Source organism: Schistocerca serialis, chromosome 3, assembly GCF_023864345.2.
Source record: "Schistocerca serialis cubense isolate TAMUIC-IGC-003099 chromosome 3, iqSchSeri2.2, whole genome shotgun sequence".
Lineage (NCBI taxonomy): Eukaryota > Metazoa > Arthropoda > Insecta > Orthoptera > Acrididae > Schistocerca > Schistocerca serialis.
The window spans coordinates 848,835,505-848,854,423 of record NC_064640.1 but is presented as its reverse complement, the minus strand read 5'-3'; the positions used below and the strand labels follow the sequence as shown (position 1 = coordinate 848,854,423).

Genomic DNA, 18,919 nt, shown 5'->3' with positions numbered 1-18,919 from the left:
ATATTCCAGTAATATTGTATCCTTAATTTGTATTATTTAGCATGTTGGATAGTGGGTTCAGAGCAAGGCAGAACCAGAAAGGACTTAATGAGTCTCCTTGGTGTGTTCCACGCTTAATCTGCATTGGCTGTGATGTGATATTAATTGAATTTGTTTGGATATTAAGTGTGGTTTTCCAATTTTTCATTACTATGTTTAGGAACCGAATCAATTTAAGATCTACTTTGTATATTTCCAATATTTGTAGTAACCATGAATGGGGTACACTATCAAAATCTTTTTGGTAATCAATGTATGCATAGTGTAGCGACCTTTGTTTGGTTTTAGCTTGATATGTCACCTCTGCATCTATTATCAATTGCTCTTTACATCCTCGTGTTCCTTTGCAACAGCGTTTTTGTTCTTCATTTATAATTTTTTTCTGTGTTGTATGTGTCATTAATTTCTGTGCAATGACTGAAGTTAGTATTTTGTATATTGTTGGTAGGCATGTTATGGGGCGATATTTAGCTGGGTTTGCTGTGTCTGCTTGATCTTTAGGTTTCAGATAAGTTATTCCATGTGTAAGTTTATCAGGGAATGTGTATGGGTCTGCAATGTAACTGTTAAATAATTTAGTTAGATGTGAATGTGTTGAGGTGAACTTCTTTAGCCAGAAATTTGCTATTTTATCTTTTCCAGGGGCTTTCCAATTGTGAGTAGAATTAATTGCTCGGGTGACTTCATGTTGCAAAATTATCACTTCAGGCATTTGTGGTATCATCTTGTACGTATCTGTTTCTGCTTGTATCCACCGTGCATGCCTGTTATGTTGTACCGAGTTTGACCATATGTTGCTCCAGAAGTGTTCCATGTCTGTTATGTTTGGTGGATTGTCTATTTTAATGTGTGTGTTATCTATTGTATTGTAAAATTTCTTTTGGTTTGTGTTGAATGTTTGGTTTTGTTTCCTTCTATTTTTACTTTTTTTGTATCTTATAAGATGTTTGGCCAATGCTTGTAATTTCTGCTTCTTTTCATCTAATTGCTCTATCACTTCTTGTTGTGTGATTTTACCTAACCATTTTTGATTTTTGTCTGATATTTCATTTCTTATAAATTGTGTTAGCTGTCCGATGTTTCTTCTCAGTTTTTCTATTCTAATCTGTAGCCTGTGTTGCCATGCTGGTTTTATGGGTTTCTTCTGTGTGTTGGTTGGTTCTGATCTCTGCCTAGTGTGTATATTTAGTGTAGTGAGTGCTCCTATATAAACCATTAGTTGTAACTCTTCCATAGTTGTATTTTCAATTATTTTGTTGTGTATGATAGTGTTGATAGTTGTTATTGTTGTTTCGAATCATGGGTTATTTGGTGGTCTAAGCAACATCGGTCTAATGTCTGTGTTTGTGTCTTTGTATTCTGTATATGTCAGCTGAAATTTTTCTTCTATATCTAACATGTGTGTCATTTTGTGTTGTATTTGTACTTGTTCTGGTGGCTGTCTTAAGATTTCGTTTTCCTCTGATTGTTTAATTGATGCGTGGTGTTCTTTGTTTGTTTGCTCTGGGCTGTTTGAGTCCATTACTGTATTTTATTCTTCTTCTGATTGCATATTATTTTGATCCAGTATTTGTTGTACTTGTTGTTTGATGTTTTCTGATTCTGACTGGGGTATCCTGTTACTTTTGATTATTACACGGATCTGATCAGCTAGTCATTGTTCTGTTAAAAATTTTAATTCTGGGTATCTGGTACTTTGTGATCTGTATCATCTAACACAGCCACACATCGATCAAGACGCATCCAACACATGGCTAACAAAAGGGAATATATACAGTGAGACGGAAGGATTCATGATTGCAATACAGGATCAAACAATAAACACCAGATATTACAGCAAGCATATTATTAAGGATCCCAACACCACAACAGATAAATGCAGACTTTGGAAACAACAAATAGAGACAGTAGATCACATCACAAGCGGATGTACAATACTAGCAAATACAGAATACACCAGAACACATGACAATGTAGCAAAAATTATACATCAAAAACTTGCCATAAAACATAAACTAATAAAACAATATGTTCCCACTTACAAGTATGCTCCACAAAATGTACTGGAGAATGATGAATACAAATTATACTGGAACAGAACCATTATAACAGATAAAACAACACCACATAACAAACCTGACATCATACTCACGAATAAAACGAAGAAATCAACACAACTAATCGAAATATCCATACCCAATACAACAAATATACAGAAGAAAACAGGAGAAAAAATTGAAAAATACATCCAACTGGCTGAGGAAGTCAAGGACATGTGGCATCAGGATAAAGGTGACATTATACCAATTATACTGTCAACTACAGGAGTCATACCACACAATATCCACCAGTACATCAACGCAATACAGCTACATCCAAACTTATATATACAACTACAGAAATCTGTAATTATTGATACATGTTCAATTACCCGAAAGTTCCTAAATGCAATGTAACATATACTGTACAGTTAAAAGGAAGTGACGCTTGACCAAGGTCTGTGTCACTTTCCATTTTTGACCAGACATAACGTCTGAGAAAAGAAAGAATAATAATAATAATAATGATGCTAATAATCACCTACAAAAATCACCTACTTCATCCTGCACAATAGATAAACTTCACAAAATAACGTCATGTAGTAGAAGACATTAGATTACATTTGCTGTCATTCCTTTTGATTCGTAATGAGGAGGTCCTCCAGGATGTAGAACATGTCAGACAAACAATAATACATGACAAATACAGTATTTACAACTAAAACCCATAAGCTAATGTACCTTCCAAAGGTCCCAAGTGGAATGATTGTCATATTTTTAATGAACACCATATAAAAGGATCATTTTACAGCACTCATCTACTAAGGTCACATTAATACACATAATTTAAAATTTTTAAAAAATGTTTATTTTATTTATAAGGTAATAAACATATAACTACTACAGTACTTATTTACAATGAACACATTACTGCACTGAAATGGTGCAGAAGTTTGATTGCAACACACACAAAAATCTGTTGGTTCTACTGAGAAATTCATCAATGGAGTAGGAGGAGTTGGCCACCAATAAATCCTTTAGGCTTCTCTTAAACTGAATTTCATTGGTTGTTATGTTTTTTATGGCTGTTGGCAAGTTATTGGAAATGTGTGTTCCTGATTAAGGCACACCTTTTTTTACAAGAGTAAGTGATGTCAAATCCTTGTGAAGTTTATTCTTATTTATAGTATTGATTCCATTAACTGTGCTGTTTTTTTTTTTTTTGAAAAAGTGATATATTTTTAATGACAAATTTCATTAGTGAATAAATATATTTGGAAGCAGTAGTTAGTATCCCTAGTTCCCTTAACAGGCCTCTACAGGATGTTCTTGAGTTCATACCACACATAATTCTTATTGCACGTTGCTTTAGCTTGGCTTGATGAATTACCCCAAAAAATAATCCCATATGACATGATGGAGTGAAAGTAGTAATAGTATGCCAGGTTTTTCATTTTTATATCTCCTATGTCTGATAGAATTCGCATTGAAAATAGAGATTTGGTTAGACACTTCTGCAGTTCTGAGGTGTGCTCCTCCCAGTTGAATTTATTATCAAGTTGTAATCCTAAGAATTTAACACTGTCCACTTCTTCTATCTGCTTGTTGTCATCTGTTAGGCGTATACTCGTGGGACACTCCTTACAAGTTCTGAACTGCATTTAGTGTGTTTTTTCAAAGTTTAGTGACAAAGAATTGGCTAGGAACCAGTGATTAATGTCCACAAATATTTTATTAGCCAGTCTTTCTAAGACTACACTTGATTTGCTATTTATTTCAATGTTTGTATCATCGGCAAACAAAATGAACTTGGCATCTGATAATGTTACTGATGAAAGGCCATTGATATACACAAGAAAAAGTAAGGACCCTAAGATGGAACCTTGTGGGACCCCACATGTAATTAGTTCCCAGTTGGCTGATGCCTAATAGCTCAATACATGTTTCTTTCTTAATAACACCCCTTGTTTCCTGCCAGAGATATTAGATTTGAACCATTTTGCAGCATTTCCTGTTACACCATAATACTGTAATTTACTTAAAAGGATATTGTGATTTACACAGTCAAATGCCTCTGACAGATCACAAAATATACCAGTTACTTGCAATTTTTTTATTTAGTGAACTAAGTACATTTTCACTGTAAGTGTAGATAGCCTTCTCAATATCAGAACCCTTTAGAAATCTGAACTGCAACTATGACAGTATGTTATTTGTGATAAGATTCCAGTGATAAATGACTGGTTACACAGATAGCTTAATATGTTACTTAACTCAGAATCACATCCTTTAATTAACTGTGTTGATATTTCATCATACTTACCAGATGTTTTTGATTTTAAGCATTTTATGATGGACATTGTATCGTATTGTATTGTGTGGAACTGGGAACCTAGAAATGATGGAGAGGCTTTATCCATGCCATAGCCCTCAGTGGTTTACAACCCGACAACAGGCTACAGCAGTCCACTCACCCCACTACCGCCCCACACCAAACCCAGAGTTATTGTACGGTTCGGCCCCCAGTGGACCCTCTTCCCCAGTAACGCTTCACACCAGAGTGTAGCCCCAATGTTTTATGTTTTTGTGGTAGACTAAATATGGTGTACACATACATGGAGAAAATTTTTGCACAGCAATCGCTGACATAGCGTAACTGAGGCAGAATAAGGGGAACCAGCCCGTATTCGCTGAGGCAGATGGAAAACTGCCTTAAAAACCATCCATAGACTGGCCGGCATACCGGACTTCGACACTAATCCATCGGGCAGATTCGTGACAGGGACTAGCAGTGACTAGCAGTGCATTAGACCGCACAGCTAATGGGGTGGGCCAAAATGGACATTACTTCTGTTGGGGTAGTGAGGGTCAGATTCATATTATGGAAGTTACTTGAAATGTCTGGTCTAAGGTATCTCACGGCAGCATCTACAGAACCTGGCATCCCCATCTTTTCAGTAACAGTTATAAAACGTTTGTTAAGAAGTTCTGCAACATTATACACATCTGTCACCAATGTATTATTTACTCTTAATGCTATTTGACCCGCTTCATATCTGATTGTACCAGTCTCCCACTTCACTATATCCCATGTTGTCTTTATTTTGTTATCTGATATGACTATCTTTTCCATGTAATATATTTGCTTTGATGTCCGTATTACAGTCTTTAATATTTTGCAGTATCTCTTGTAATGTGCTATAGCATCATCATCAGAACTGTTTTGGATTGACAGATACAGTTTTCTTTTTGTTTTACAAGACACCTCTATTCCTTGAGCAATCCATGACTTCTTTGTAGACTGTGCTCTAACCTTGGCTAGTTTTAGGGAAAAAGTGTGTTCAAATAAGGTAAGCACTTTATTAGCAAAAGTGTTATATTTTTCATTCATGTCATGAGCACTGTAAACATCACTCCAGTGAATGTCTCTGAGGAGTGTCCTAAAATAATCAATTTTTGCCTTATTGATTACCCTCTTGAGTTCAGATTTAACATATTTTATATCCTGTTCAGTATTAACATTTAACAGAAGGAACTGCATGCCATGCTCTGAGAGGCCATTGACTATTGGTTATGTAATATAATTCTGCTGATTGTTAAAATTCTTAACCAGCAGCTGTTTATGCTGATGTAACAAGCTACAATTATGTTTTTTGGTTTATTTCTCCAACTGAAGGTTTGTCTCAATCCTAACCGCTCTTAAAACTTGGTTTCTTTCTGTCCTCCCTACCCTAAAAAGAGTCTTCCCTGAACACTATAACCACTGGTATTTTATCACTCATGACAGTCCCTCCCCCCTTTAACTGTCCTGCTATTTACTCAGCCAGTTTATCCTTCCCTTTTCTGTTGAGGTGATGGTCATGCTTAGTATAATCCCACAAATTGAGAGAACCAACAGGAACCACAGCAATGTGTGACCCTGTACCTGACATAAGCAGCCATTCCAACTCCAAATTAACTCTACTGACAGAAGAGTTCAAATTGGGTTGGTCATGGTGCCCAAGAGCATATACAAACTCAACACTAGCATGCTTCGATGCTGATGCAATCTTTGCCAGGTCACACTATGTACTGTACCCAGGAATTCTTTCAATATCTTACCTGGCCCACACACTGTAACCACGGTGTCTTCTGTAGTGAAATCTTTGCAAAGTGATCCTAAATCCTCTGTCACCTGCTCCAGACCAGAACTAGATTTAAAAAAATTGGTGACCTGGTATTCTCATCCTAGTTCATCCTGCAAAACTTGGCCAACACCTCTTCCATGGGAACTACCTAACACCAACACTTTCTTTCTCTTTACCGATTTCCCTACATTCTTACTTTTCAATTTGCTGCTGAAAGTTTGTTGTGCCCTGTCTACACCTGCAACTGCTTGAGGCTCACCAGCTTTTAACCAAAGCAACAGGTCAAATCTATTTTCCACATTCACCACGAAGCTGTCAGACAAAGTTCTAGGCCTGTTCCTCCTGTTGCCACTTCTCGCCTCTTTTTGCCCTTATCCCTCCTTAACGTGTCAAGATCTCCCCTGGCCTCATCTAACTCAGCCTGGAGGGTGCCAATTTTCCCCTCCTGTTCTAGTATCTTCCTACCTCTACTACATATCCTATGAAACCACTGATGAGTATCATTTACTTCCCCCACTCCCACACCACTACAGTCGCCCACATGGAAAAAACTACAGCACCTGTCACACCAAAGCACCGATCTAAGATTCTATGGCAAGTCAAGCACTTTTCACTCATGATAAACGTAATAGTTGATTAAGAATAAGTCAATTAAATTACAGGTAAACACGAAAATATGATTCCACAAATTTGGCCTATACGCAACTGTATGTAAAGAGAAACAACAGGGTGAATTTTCTGAAACAACAACTTAAACTTTACACTACTTTCTGGAAATGTGAGTTAAATAATGATGAGGTATGCTACAGTTAAATGGCTGGAGAGAGCAAATAACAATTGAATGAAATTCTATCACCTAGCTGCATTCAGAGAAGCATTTGAATTACTCATGTCAATCCGTGTCAGTAATTATACTGTCTGAATATACAACAGTGGATGAACAACTGGTTGCATTTAGAGGCAAATGCAGTTTCCGACCATATATACCAAGCAAGCCTGCAAAATGTAGTTTGAAAATTTTCACCTTATGTGACGCCAGAACATGGTATACTTCAGGGATGGAAATCTATGTTGGGTAAACAGCCAGAGGGTCCCTATGCACTGTCAAACTCGCCTAAGGAGATAGTAAGTAGACTTGTACAGCCTATCGGAGGTACAGGACGCAATGTGACACTAGACAACTGGTTTTGTTCCATACCACTGACTGAAGAGCTCCTGAAAAAGAAACATACAATAGTAGGAACTTATAGAAAGAATAAGAGGGAGATCCCTCCAGACTTTGTTTGCTCGAGAGGTCATGAACTTAGAAGCAGCCTTTTTGGATTCAGAAAGGATATCACCATAGTTTCATATGTGCCAAAGAAGAGCAAAAACATTATTCTTCTCTCATCTTTGCATCATGACTGTGCCATTGACACTAATACTGCAGAGGAAAAGAAACAAGAAATTATAACGATATACAATAATACCAAATCAGGTGTGGACACAATAGATGAAATGTGCGCTACTTATTCAACCTCAAGAAAAACTATACGCTGGTCACTTGCCCTATTTTTTTGAATGATTGACATTGCTTACAAAAACGCCTTCATCATATATGCAAATAATAACAATGAGAGGATTTCCCGAAGAATGTTTTTACGTGATGACAGAAGGTCATTAGTAAATCCCATAGTGTGCAAGAGAGCAGCCACTCACTCCCTGCCTAAACAAGTTAGACAGAAAGCCACAAAAATGGCAGGAATTGAAGACAGCAACAATGCACCACCTTCTGAACAAAGGATACTTAAGCCCAGGTGCTGCACAGTTTGTCCTCGGGGTAAAGATATAGAAGTTAAATTGCACTGTGCTCGATGTTTGAAAGTTATGTGTGTAAAGCACATGAGAAATGTGTGGGAAAAGTGCTATGATAACGCACCCCTTGCAGCCAGTGATAGTGACTGATTTCGTAAAATGTTTGTATGAATTGACTGAACAAATTTTTAATTATAAGTATAATGTCTTACACCTGTAATACAGTATGAAGAATAACAGAAATAAATAATTAAACAAAATATTGTGAGAAAATGGGAATTACTGCATATGATTCAAATAACTCAGTTTAATACATATTCATATCAGTGATATGCTGCACAACTGTGTCATTATAGCCACTATTATTTTGGGTGTTAGCAACACCCTACGCGACTATTAATGTTACGAAAAGCCACGTGACCACATAAGGGTTAAGGGTCAGAAAGGTAACACTCCCTACAATCACTTCATTACTTTCAAATACACTTCACTAGGCAACTGTACTTTCACTTATTACATTATACAAACCCTTTACAAGCTAGTATGTGACGCTAAATAGCTCAGGTGTATTCTTCTACTAATACCTATATATACCCTATACTTCCTCAATATTCCCAAAAAATTGTGTACATGCAGTGTACTTACCTCATTACTCCTGCCATTATACAACCTTTTACACTTTCATGTTTACTGGTTACTCAGGGTACTCAAAATAATTTGATACACTTGTACATTTTGTAAAATTCCATTACCTTACCTTTTTGCTATAATCAAAAAACCTTTTTTCGCTATAAACAGAAAAACATCCTTCTGATTACTTTTGTACTCATAAAATAATCAAATAGTTGTTAACTCTCTGAATTTTACATAGTCAGTGTTGTATAGGTTTTATGTTACTGTTTACTGTCAAAAATGACTGTTCACCAATGTTTCCACCAACCGAGACAGTTTCAGTTTAATCTATCACCTCTACTATCATTATCTCTCACATGTGTGGGGGACTAGTTACTATTTGTCCATTTTCCACCACTATTTTCAAAATTCCCATCACCATTTCTGTTCCCAGAATTTCTATTCTCATAAAACTGTTGGTCCCCATGGTTTGATGCTACATCTTGATAATTTCTAAAATTATTTGGATTCCTGTCATTCCTTGCCAGGGTGTTGTTGTTATGTCCTTGGTTAAAACTGACATTATTATTTGAATTTCTGTTATTATTGTGATTACTCCAGTTAAGCCTCCTGGAATCTGTACTGTGGTGGCCAAACCTGTTACACACCCTGTCCAACATTTCTACATATTTCAGGACTGGTCTACAGAATCATCTGGCCCATAGAGTAACCCCATTTCAATTATTTCTGGTAGCCTTCTCTTAAGTGCACCTATGTGAGTTAATTCATGAAAAGGTTGGTCTAAGTGAGAATGTTTCATGATCTGGTCTTCGCAAAACTCTTTCATATCCCCATTCTGCTCCCTGTACATCGGACCATTTAAAAACTCACTCTTTATCGGTGCCTGTTCAGTGTCAGACCAAAACTTTTTCAAGAAACACTTTTTGAATTCATCTATGGATAAATTGTTACAGTCAAGTTCCGTGGCCTATGACAGCCCTTCCCCTTCTAATGATCTTTTAATAAACTTAATTTTTAATTCATCACTCATACCAGGGAGAAAACTATCATGGCAATGTCATATAAAATCAAATGGATGGAAATGCTTGTCACCGAGGAAACATTTTAGGGGCATAGTAGGAAAGCTTGGGTGTCCTACATTGCAGAATTTTTTTAGATAAGCCCATCTTGTTTTTTGATAATAGTGACATCACTATGTAAGTCTAACACATTTGAGTCTGTTATCTCAGATATTTTCTGAACTTTTTTTATCTATTTCTGAGGCAACACTGTCTATTTTTTCATTTTGCTTATTTATAAAGTTTACAGCTTGTTTACTAGTGTCTCCAACAGCATCTTTACATCTAACTTCAAAAGCACCTATCTCAGATCTGAGACCCTTGTCTACTTCCTATGGTTTTGTCTCTAATGATTGAATTTTGGATTCTGAAGCCTCTAACTTCCCCTCTACTTTTTTCACATGTTCATCTGTAGCTTTCACTTGAGAAAAAACACCAACTAAGTCTTTTTAATATCTGAAATTTGTGCATTAAGCTCTGCTCTAACGACATTACATTCTGAGACTATTGACTTTCAAGTTTTTCACTATTTTTCTCTGGCAATGACAGTTTTTTCACTATTTTTCTCTACCAATGACAGTTTTTTCACTATTTTTCTCTACCAATGACAGTTTTTTCACTATTTTTCTCTATCAATGACAGTTTTTCTCTCTTTGTTTAATTGATGACATTAATGCAGTAAACATGTCTTGTAAATTTAACTGTTTCGGTTTTTCACTCGGCATTGTTTCACTTATGTGCAACTGTACTTGTTTCTCATGGTCTGGACTCAAATATAACACACTACTGTCTAAAAATTTCGATTCTGCATGGATTTCATTTAACTGTTTTGGTCAACTATTGCCTAATGCATCCTGAAACATGCCTTTATTGGCTATATCCTTTTTAAAGTCATTAGTTGAAGCTGGTAGCTTCAGCATATTTTTTTCATTGTTCTGATCATGATCCATTTGTTGTAAATTTGTTCATAAATTATCAGTGCTAGAAAAAATGCCAGTTAGAATGTCCACACAACATTGCACTGAGAAAGTACAAAAATAAATTTTTTAATTGGTACTTAACTTATTATTGTCCTGGATTGGGTAGGTGGTGTCAACTTTCATAATAATGTTTCAACCTTTTAAAACCATGTATGTCCATAGTGTTGTGTCATTCCAAAACTTCTCAACATGTACTATGTCAAACAATATTTGGTTTAAAATCATTACACTTTGCAACACAATTATATGCTTTTTCATCACCTGAAGCATAAACACTGTCAAAAATCCAAAAGTATAAGTATCCTGGCCACAAGGGCACCACTATAACGACCTCCTTTGTTATGCACATTGGATGACTGTTAATTGTAATAATTGTTCATTGAGTAGAAATACTGTTGGGCAGATCTAGTGGTAGTCTTAAAGAAAAAATACTCTTCTGTTTCCTCTTTTTTTTTTTTTTTTTTTTTAAGGATCTCCTTCAGTCCGTTGCTTGAATTTCTTCTGTGTGGAAGCCAGGTTCTCCTTGAAATCACATAAACTACAAACTGATTCATATGTAGTTTTCAATTTTAATAGTCCTATATGCCTTGCTGACGTCAACTACAATGTTCACTCAGCGAAATACATTCCATTTGTCTGAAACTCCAGACAACTTTACATTTTTCCTTCCTTCCTCCCTTCCTTCCTTCCTACCTTCCTTCCTTCCCAACATACAACATACAACCAACTGGCACCCACTTCACATCATTCCATAGTACATCAGTAAAGATTTAGGCATGCTAAGAACAAAACATAGAACATTAAATCAAGAATAATTTACAGAAAATGAAATTCACTCAGCAGCATAATAGAACAATTATGATAATATATGTATTCACATGAACAAAACTTTTTTTTTTTTGTGGTACAGTAATTTTTATGAAATTCAATTTTTTTAATCACAGGGGTTAATTGTGTTAGCACGACATATTGTACTGTCGGAGTTTAAAACATTTCAAATAAGATTGAAAAATGGATGAAATTGTAAATTTGAGAATATACATGGTCCAAATGGCTTATTGCACATTACAATGTGCACCACCTTCATTCATCACATTCAGTTCCCATACAATAATTATTTTTAATGAATGTCAGTGACACTGAGGTATTTATGCCACTAAAAGCAATGTTACTTAATGGCTTTCCACATCTGCCATGATTTTTAATTGCAATTCCCATTCTGAACAGTTACTATAGGCAAACAAGAAGTTTGGTGTAACAGTATTTTAGATTGAAATTTGGAGGGTTCACTTGTATATTAGATAAGAACTGTCATACTGAAAACTTCTCCACTTTTGAGAGAAGCTAGTACTAATAACGTCTCATTTGATGTATCATTGCAAATTTCAGTAGTGAATAACTATTATGAGCAGTGGACACGATTTTGCTGTGTTGCTCTGTATGAAATTGACAGCTTCTGTCATGTAGTTCAATTGGGAATTTTGTTTGAAGTGGGTCCGATAACAAGTCATTGCCTTCAGATATCAGATGTGCCATTTGAGGCCTTTTATTTCTGTGGTCCTGGTATTTCATCACTTCAAGAAGTTAAACTTTCCTGGATATTTGCTTAAAAAGTTGTAAATTTAAAAAAGAATAAGGTTTGACGTGACATCCATATTGTCTCTAATGCATTTCTTTCTTTTTTTAATCTGAATGTGGAAAAAGACATGTTGTTGTTGTTGTTGTTGTTGTTGTTGTGGTCTTCAGTCCTGAGACTGGTTTGATGCAGCTCTCCATGCTACCCTATCCTGTGCAAGCTTCTTCATCTCCCAGTACTTACTGCAACCTACATCCTTCTGAATCTGCTTAGTGTATTCATCTCTTGGTCTCCCTCTACGATTTTTACCCTCCACAGTGCCCGCCAATGCTAAATTTGTGATCCTTTGATGCCTCAGAACATGTCCTACCAATCGGTCCCTTCTTCTTGTCAAGTTGTGCCACAAACTCCTCTTCTCCCCAATTCTATTCAATACCTCATCATTAGTTATGTGATCTACCCATATAATCTTCAGCATTCTTCTGTAGCACCACATTTCGAAAGCTTCTATTCTCTTCTTGTCCAAACTATTTATCGTCCATGTTTCACTTCCATACATGGCTACACTCCATACAAATACTTTCAGAAACGACTTCCTGACACTTAAATCTATACTCGATGTCAACAAATTTCTCTTCTTCAGAAACTCTTTCCTTGCCATTGCCAGTCTACATTTTATATCCTCTCTACTTCGACCATCATCGGTTATTTTGCTCCCCAAATAGCAAAACTCCTTTACTACTTTAAGTGTCTCATTTCCTAATCTAATTCCCTCAACATCACCTGATTTAATTTGACTACATTCCATTATCCTCGTTTTGCTTTTGTTGATGTTCATCTTATATCCTTGTTTCAAGACACTGTCCATTCCGTTCAACAGCTCTTCCAAGTCCTTTGCTGTCTCTGACAGAATTACAATATCATCGGTGAACCTCAAAGTATTTATTTCTTCTCCATGGATTTTAACACCTACTCTGAATTTTTCTTTTGCTTCCTTTACTGCTTGCTCAATATACAGATTGAATAACATTGGGACACTGGACTCACATTCGGGAGGACGACGGTTCAATCCCACGTCCAGCCATCCTGATTTAGGCTTTCCGTGATTTCCCTAAAATCACTCCAGGCAAATGCCGGGATGGTTCCTTTGAAATGGCACGGCCGACTTCCTTCCCCATCCTTTCCTAATCTGATGAGACCGATGACCTCGCTGCTTGGTCTCTTCCCCCAAACAACCCAACTCAACACACTCTCCCTCTCTCTCTCTCTCTCTCTCTCTCTCTCTCTCTCTCTATCTATCTATCTATCTATCTATACATATATCTCTCAATTTAAATACCTTTTGTAGGAACACTATCCCAATAGCTTGAAGTGCATATAGGAATCTCTGTTATATTCCAAAGAATGATTGGTGTCAAGACGATGTCCTGCAGTGGCAGATTAACTTGGCTGTTGTAAGTGTGCATGCCATTTATGCTCAGAACATTGGCCTTTCACAGTCCTGATAGTCTGACCAATATATGACATGAAACAGCTGCAAGGAATACAGTAGAGAACCACCTTACATGAACCAAGATCATCCTTTATGTTACCTAAAAGGACCCCAATTTTAAATGGTTATTAAAACACACACATCACATTGTATTTCCTCAGAATATGACCAATCCTGTTTAAAATGCTTCCTGTGTAAGGCCAAAAAGCCGTAGAATTTTGTACCACCTCAGTATTATCATGGCTCACACAGTGCATAGTTGGTCAAGAGTGCAACATATCTCTTATCTGTCTTTCACTATAACCATTCTGACAAAAGGTGACTTCAAGATGGACTAACTCTGCTGACAAACTCTCAGGGCCAAGGATGACATGGGCCCTGTGAACCAAGGTTTGAAGTACCCTTTTATGTTAAGCTGTATGGTGAAAACTATTAGCCTGCAGATACAAGTTAGTGTTAGTAGGCTTCCTATAATTGGCATGTCCCAACGTACAATCCACCTTCCTCCTAACCACCACATCAAAGAATGGAAGACAGCCATCCTTTTCCACCACTGTTGTGAAGTGAATATTGAGGTGGGTTGAATTCAGGTGTTCTAAAAAGTCATTCAAATTCTCGCTGCCATTAGGCCAAACAACAAAAGAATCTTCTACATATCTGAAAAAAAAAAAACATGCAGTTTTCAAAGCCGTAGACTCAAAGGTAAGTTCTTCAAAATCTTCCATAAACAAGCTGGCAATGATAAGTGACAACTCCATCTGTCTGCTCATAGTACTGCTCATTGAATTAAAAGGAAGTGAGTTAACACATGTTGAAATGGGTTCATTAATTCAGCACCAATCCTAACTTCAATCAACTGTAATGAATTGGACAGAGGTACATGAGTGAAGAGAGAGAGAGAGACCACATCAAAACTTACAAGAATATGTCATTCAAATGCATTCACTCTAACTGATCTACAAAATCTGCTGAGTTCTTAACGTGGTGCTTACATTGACCTACTATATGACTCAACAGATTAACAGTGTTTTTCTACACAATGTCAGAGCAACAGTCTTAATCACAATCTTATGAACAGGAGCCTCTTCCCTGTGGACCTTAGGGAGGCCAAGTACCCTAGAGAGAATAGCACAATAAGAATTGAGGCTCTTGATATTCTCCTGCCATAAGGAAATTTCTCCAGGAGGTTGTTAGTCTTTCTCTCAACACTTTTTGTTGGGTCAGAACCGATCCTGCAATATGTGGAATCAGACAGTAAACACTGCATCCTTTGATGGGTCAACTCTAAGTGAACATAAAGCAGTCCTCTCAGCTGCTGTGATATTACTCTTGGGTGTACGTCCCCCAGTCAACACACAATATGCCTTCCTCCTAGTATATTCTGCAACATCAGGAGGTAGTTTAAAAACAGTGTCTACAAAAGAACTTATTGAATCAACCACTGGCAAATGCTTTGGAGCACCGATAAAGCTGCTTCATCAAAAAGCTTTCTCCATGAGACATATCACAGAATGTTGAATACAGTATAGATTCCAAGTCACAGAAACATTCAAACTTTGCCAAATGCCTGGCAGTTACAGAATGAAATTCCCAGTGCCATGAAGCATCATCCACCAATCCCAAGAAAAAGTTGAAATTTTGAAGCAGGCGTTAAATGAAGCTGAAAAAATTCCTTGGAAACAAAATCCAGCTGTCAGTGAGTGTAATGGATCCTCTCATAAACAATATCTAGGCTAGTGCATTGCTTGATAAGACTAGTGGCAGGAGAATTAATATGATGCACTACTTTGGCAAATGTTGGAACAATATTTTGATCACAACACTGCAGTAAAAACGACACTGCACATTGCAATCTTACTGTACTGCTGCAGAATTTATCCAACCTCCACAAGCAGTGATTAGTTCTATTGGGAGGAAATTAACAATGTGAGATTTAGTTTCTTCTGGCGTATACAGTGTTCAAATAGCTTAAGAGAATGCAGCTGGGTGGCATCGTTAACAACTGCAGATACTTCTACAGGAACATACCTTGCCATTTTCAATGCAAAACTGCAGAAAGTAAGCACTGTGTTGACACCCACTTACTTTTTATTCAATGACCAGTACTGTGAGCAGACAGATGGAGTTGTAATGGGAAGCCCATTGTCACCCATCATTACCAATTTGTATATGGAAAATTTCGAGGAACACACCTTGGAGTCTGCAGCTGAAACTAGCACGTTTTTTCAGATACGTAGATGATAGTTCTATTATTTGGCTTCATGGCAGTGAGAACTTGAATGACTTTCTAGAACACCTGAATTCAATCCAGGGAGGAGGCAGGAAATGGGAGAGGGAGAGGGAGAGGGAGGGGGAGGGACAGCATTGTTATTGAACTTCGCTATTTGAGCAGGTGTAGGTGGAAAACCATTTACCATATGGGTACCCAACTTTACAGTGTTCAGACTGTGTGCTGCAGAATTTGCTTTGTCAGTAGTGGTAGTATCATGACTTGCCATTAGTAGGAATACTAGTACAGAGACAAAGTGCTGAAACATAAGTATCAATGTGCATTACAGCTGCAGACAGTCAATAAGGGTCTGGGCATGTGAGCAGAGCTTTACTCATAGAACTTTTTTTTATCAAAACAGCAGCACTAGTGTTGCTGCTCTTCACAAGTCTCATGCATTAAAGAAATATGAAGAGGTCCTCTTTCTACACCAGTGTTGAAGAATATGATTCAGAAGTCAGAACTAACTGACAATTTGCGAATTACTCCTGAAAGAGGCCGGTGGCCAGTTGTCACATGTTGTTGAAGAATGTACTGTTGCCATGGCTATGAAAGCTGGACACAGTAACGATCTTCAAGCTGTGCCACAACTGCTGAACATTCCATTGTCCTCTGTTCAAAAAGTGCTGCAAACAATTGAGATGGTATCCAGGCTATCATGGATGCAGGTGGTCATAACATTGAGCAATATTTGTAACTTGGAATGTAAACATGGCAATTTATGTGTTGAAATTTCTCCCTACTCACTCTATATGTGACTTATTATAATTTATGCTCTGTATTTTATGCATGCCCAAGCCATAGAATAGATTTCTGTTAAATATTTTGTGTCTGTCTAAATTTTTCATGTGCAAAATCCAGATCTAACTTAACTTTCTGAGAATCTTTCTTAAATACCACCTAATGTTCTCCCATTGTGTTTAATAGTGCAATAATTCTTCATCTGAGAGTATTATATAACAATTCCCACCTAACTGATTACCTCATGAGTATATGCCTAGAAAGTGATTTCATTACATTTCAAGTGTAACCTTCATATGCTCCTTGCAAGACTCATGAGAATTAGTCTGAACTGAAATTTAGTATCCTCCTTAACCTCAGCTTCTTAGTGTGTCATTGCATAGGATAGCTTTTGAATTGGAATACAACTTATTGATGCAGATTAAATACTGAATAAGACGTAGATACTGTACTCAAAGAATGAAGAAACAAACTAATTTTATACAGTGTTATCATGGAAATGTGACTCTACCAAGAACCATGCACAGACTGCACAGTTCAGTGTCAAATTTTTGAGTAGTTGGAGCTAGGTTCATTTGGCAAAACTTGAAAATTTTCATGAGGGTAATAGGCACTTGATTTTCTTATTGTATTTATGAAATATTCAAAATAATACCCAAGTTCTAGCTCAAATTAGATCACACCTCCTGAATATTGTACCCTTATAGTGTGTAACTACTACACAGCTACATGATAAGAAAGTGCAGACTGATTCTGGGATTACTGTCCAAATGGTGTAGCATGTAATACCCCGAGATGATTTGCACACCATAGTATGAGATGCAACAGAGTTGCACAGAGGTGAAGAAACAATGTTGATCAGGTCTGTTTAAAGTTTTGTGGATTTTGTAAATTTCTTCAGTTTTGAAGACATGGTTTATAGTCTTTGTATTCTCTTTGGTTTTCTTATGTAAGTGCTGAGAAACATTACAGACTCAATTATATGCTTCCTTTGTTAATTAATTAATTAATTCTTAAATCATTGCATGGAGAACATAAAGTAGGGATTTTTTTCTGTTGGCTATATAGAGGATTGAATATCTGCATTAAAAGATTGAAGTAAGAACATGTTTTAGTCCTATTTTGAGTTTTCCTTAACAGATTGTTTTGGTCTCATTTCATCTATGAAAGTAGCAGTTTTATGAATTCATCTACAAGGTATATAATAACTGTCCCCAAAATAATGTCTATCATTCACATGCCATTATTCAGAGTCTTGCTTGGCATATACAAGAAAAGATAGAGCCACTGGTGGTGCCAGCTATTCTTGAACATGAAGAAATAAGTGGTTTGACAAGCCAGATACCTAGTGGAAAGAGAGGAAGAGCTGTGTTGTCATCATGGGATTCTGAGCCATTTTTGGGTGTACAGAAGTCATTGGATGCACTCTTGCAGGAACTAAATTATATCTACAAAATTACGGGGAACCATGGTGTTGACCCAGAACTTACTGTCCAGATATTTCAGCAGGTGAGATGACCAATTTTCTAACAGTAAGTTACATGATCCTAGAATATAAGGGAACTGCTGTATTTTGTAAATACTGAAGTCTCTAGTTGATTGCAAACCAGAAATAAAAGAAAATACCCATGACAATGTTACCATTTTAAGTGAAGTTGTGTGTTTTAATTTTGCAGGTATTCTACTTCATCTGTGCCATTTCAGTGAATAACCTACTGCTCCGAAAGGATTTGTCTCATTGGAGTAAAGGAATGCAGATAAGATATAATCTATCACATCTTGAACAGTGGTGTCATGACATGAGACTACAGGTACATGTAGTGTTATCAGTAGTCTATTTTTTTTCCTCCTCCCTGCAAAGAACAACATTACTGAAACGTAGAGTGTTCATAGGCTTTGGCTTATGGAATCACTTTTGTATGGTCAAATCGACAACAATAAGGATTTAGGGAAAGCAATGCAGTCCCTTTAATCTCATTATGTTGTCGGAAAAATAATGTTGTTTTAGACTATTATGTAACTAAAAATTAAATTTGGTCTGATTAGGTCACTTACTTGGGGTATTATACAGTGTTTTGCCTTGGGACACCCTCTTTTCCTGTTACTCAACAATGACTTGTCATCAAGTGTAGCAGATGACTCCAAAGTAACTTGCAGATAACATAAGGAAT

The 18,919-nt window shown here is 36.7% G+C and overlaps 1 protein-coding gene across 1 annotated transcript in view; it reads left to right on the top strand.

Moving 5' to 3' along the window:
- The window catches only part of LOC126471261 (unconventional myosin-Va-like), a 37,038-nt gene extending 18,772 nt beyond the window's left edge, over nt 1–18,266 (top strand). The window contains exon 5 of the mRNA XM_050099380.1: nt 18,000–18,266. Coding sequence (XP_049955337.1) covers nt 18,000–18,266 — 267 coding nt within the window. The remainder of the gene's footprint in view (nt 1–17,999) is intronic.
- Nucleotides 18,267–18,919: the final 653 nt, after the last annotated feature.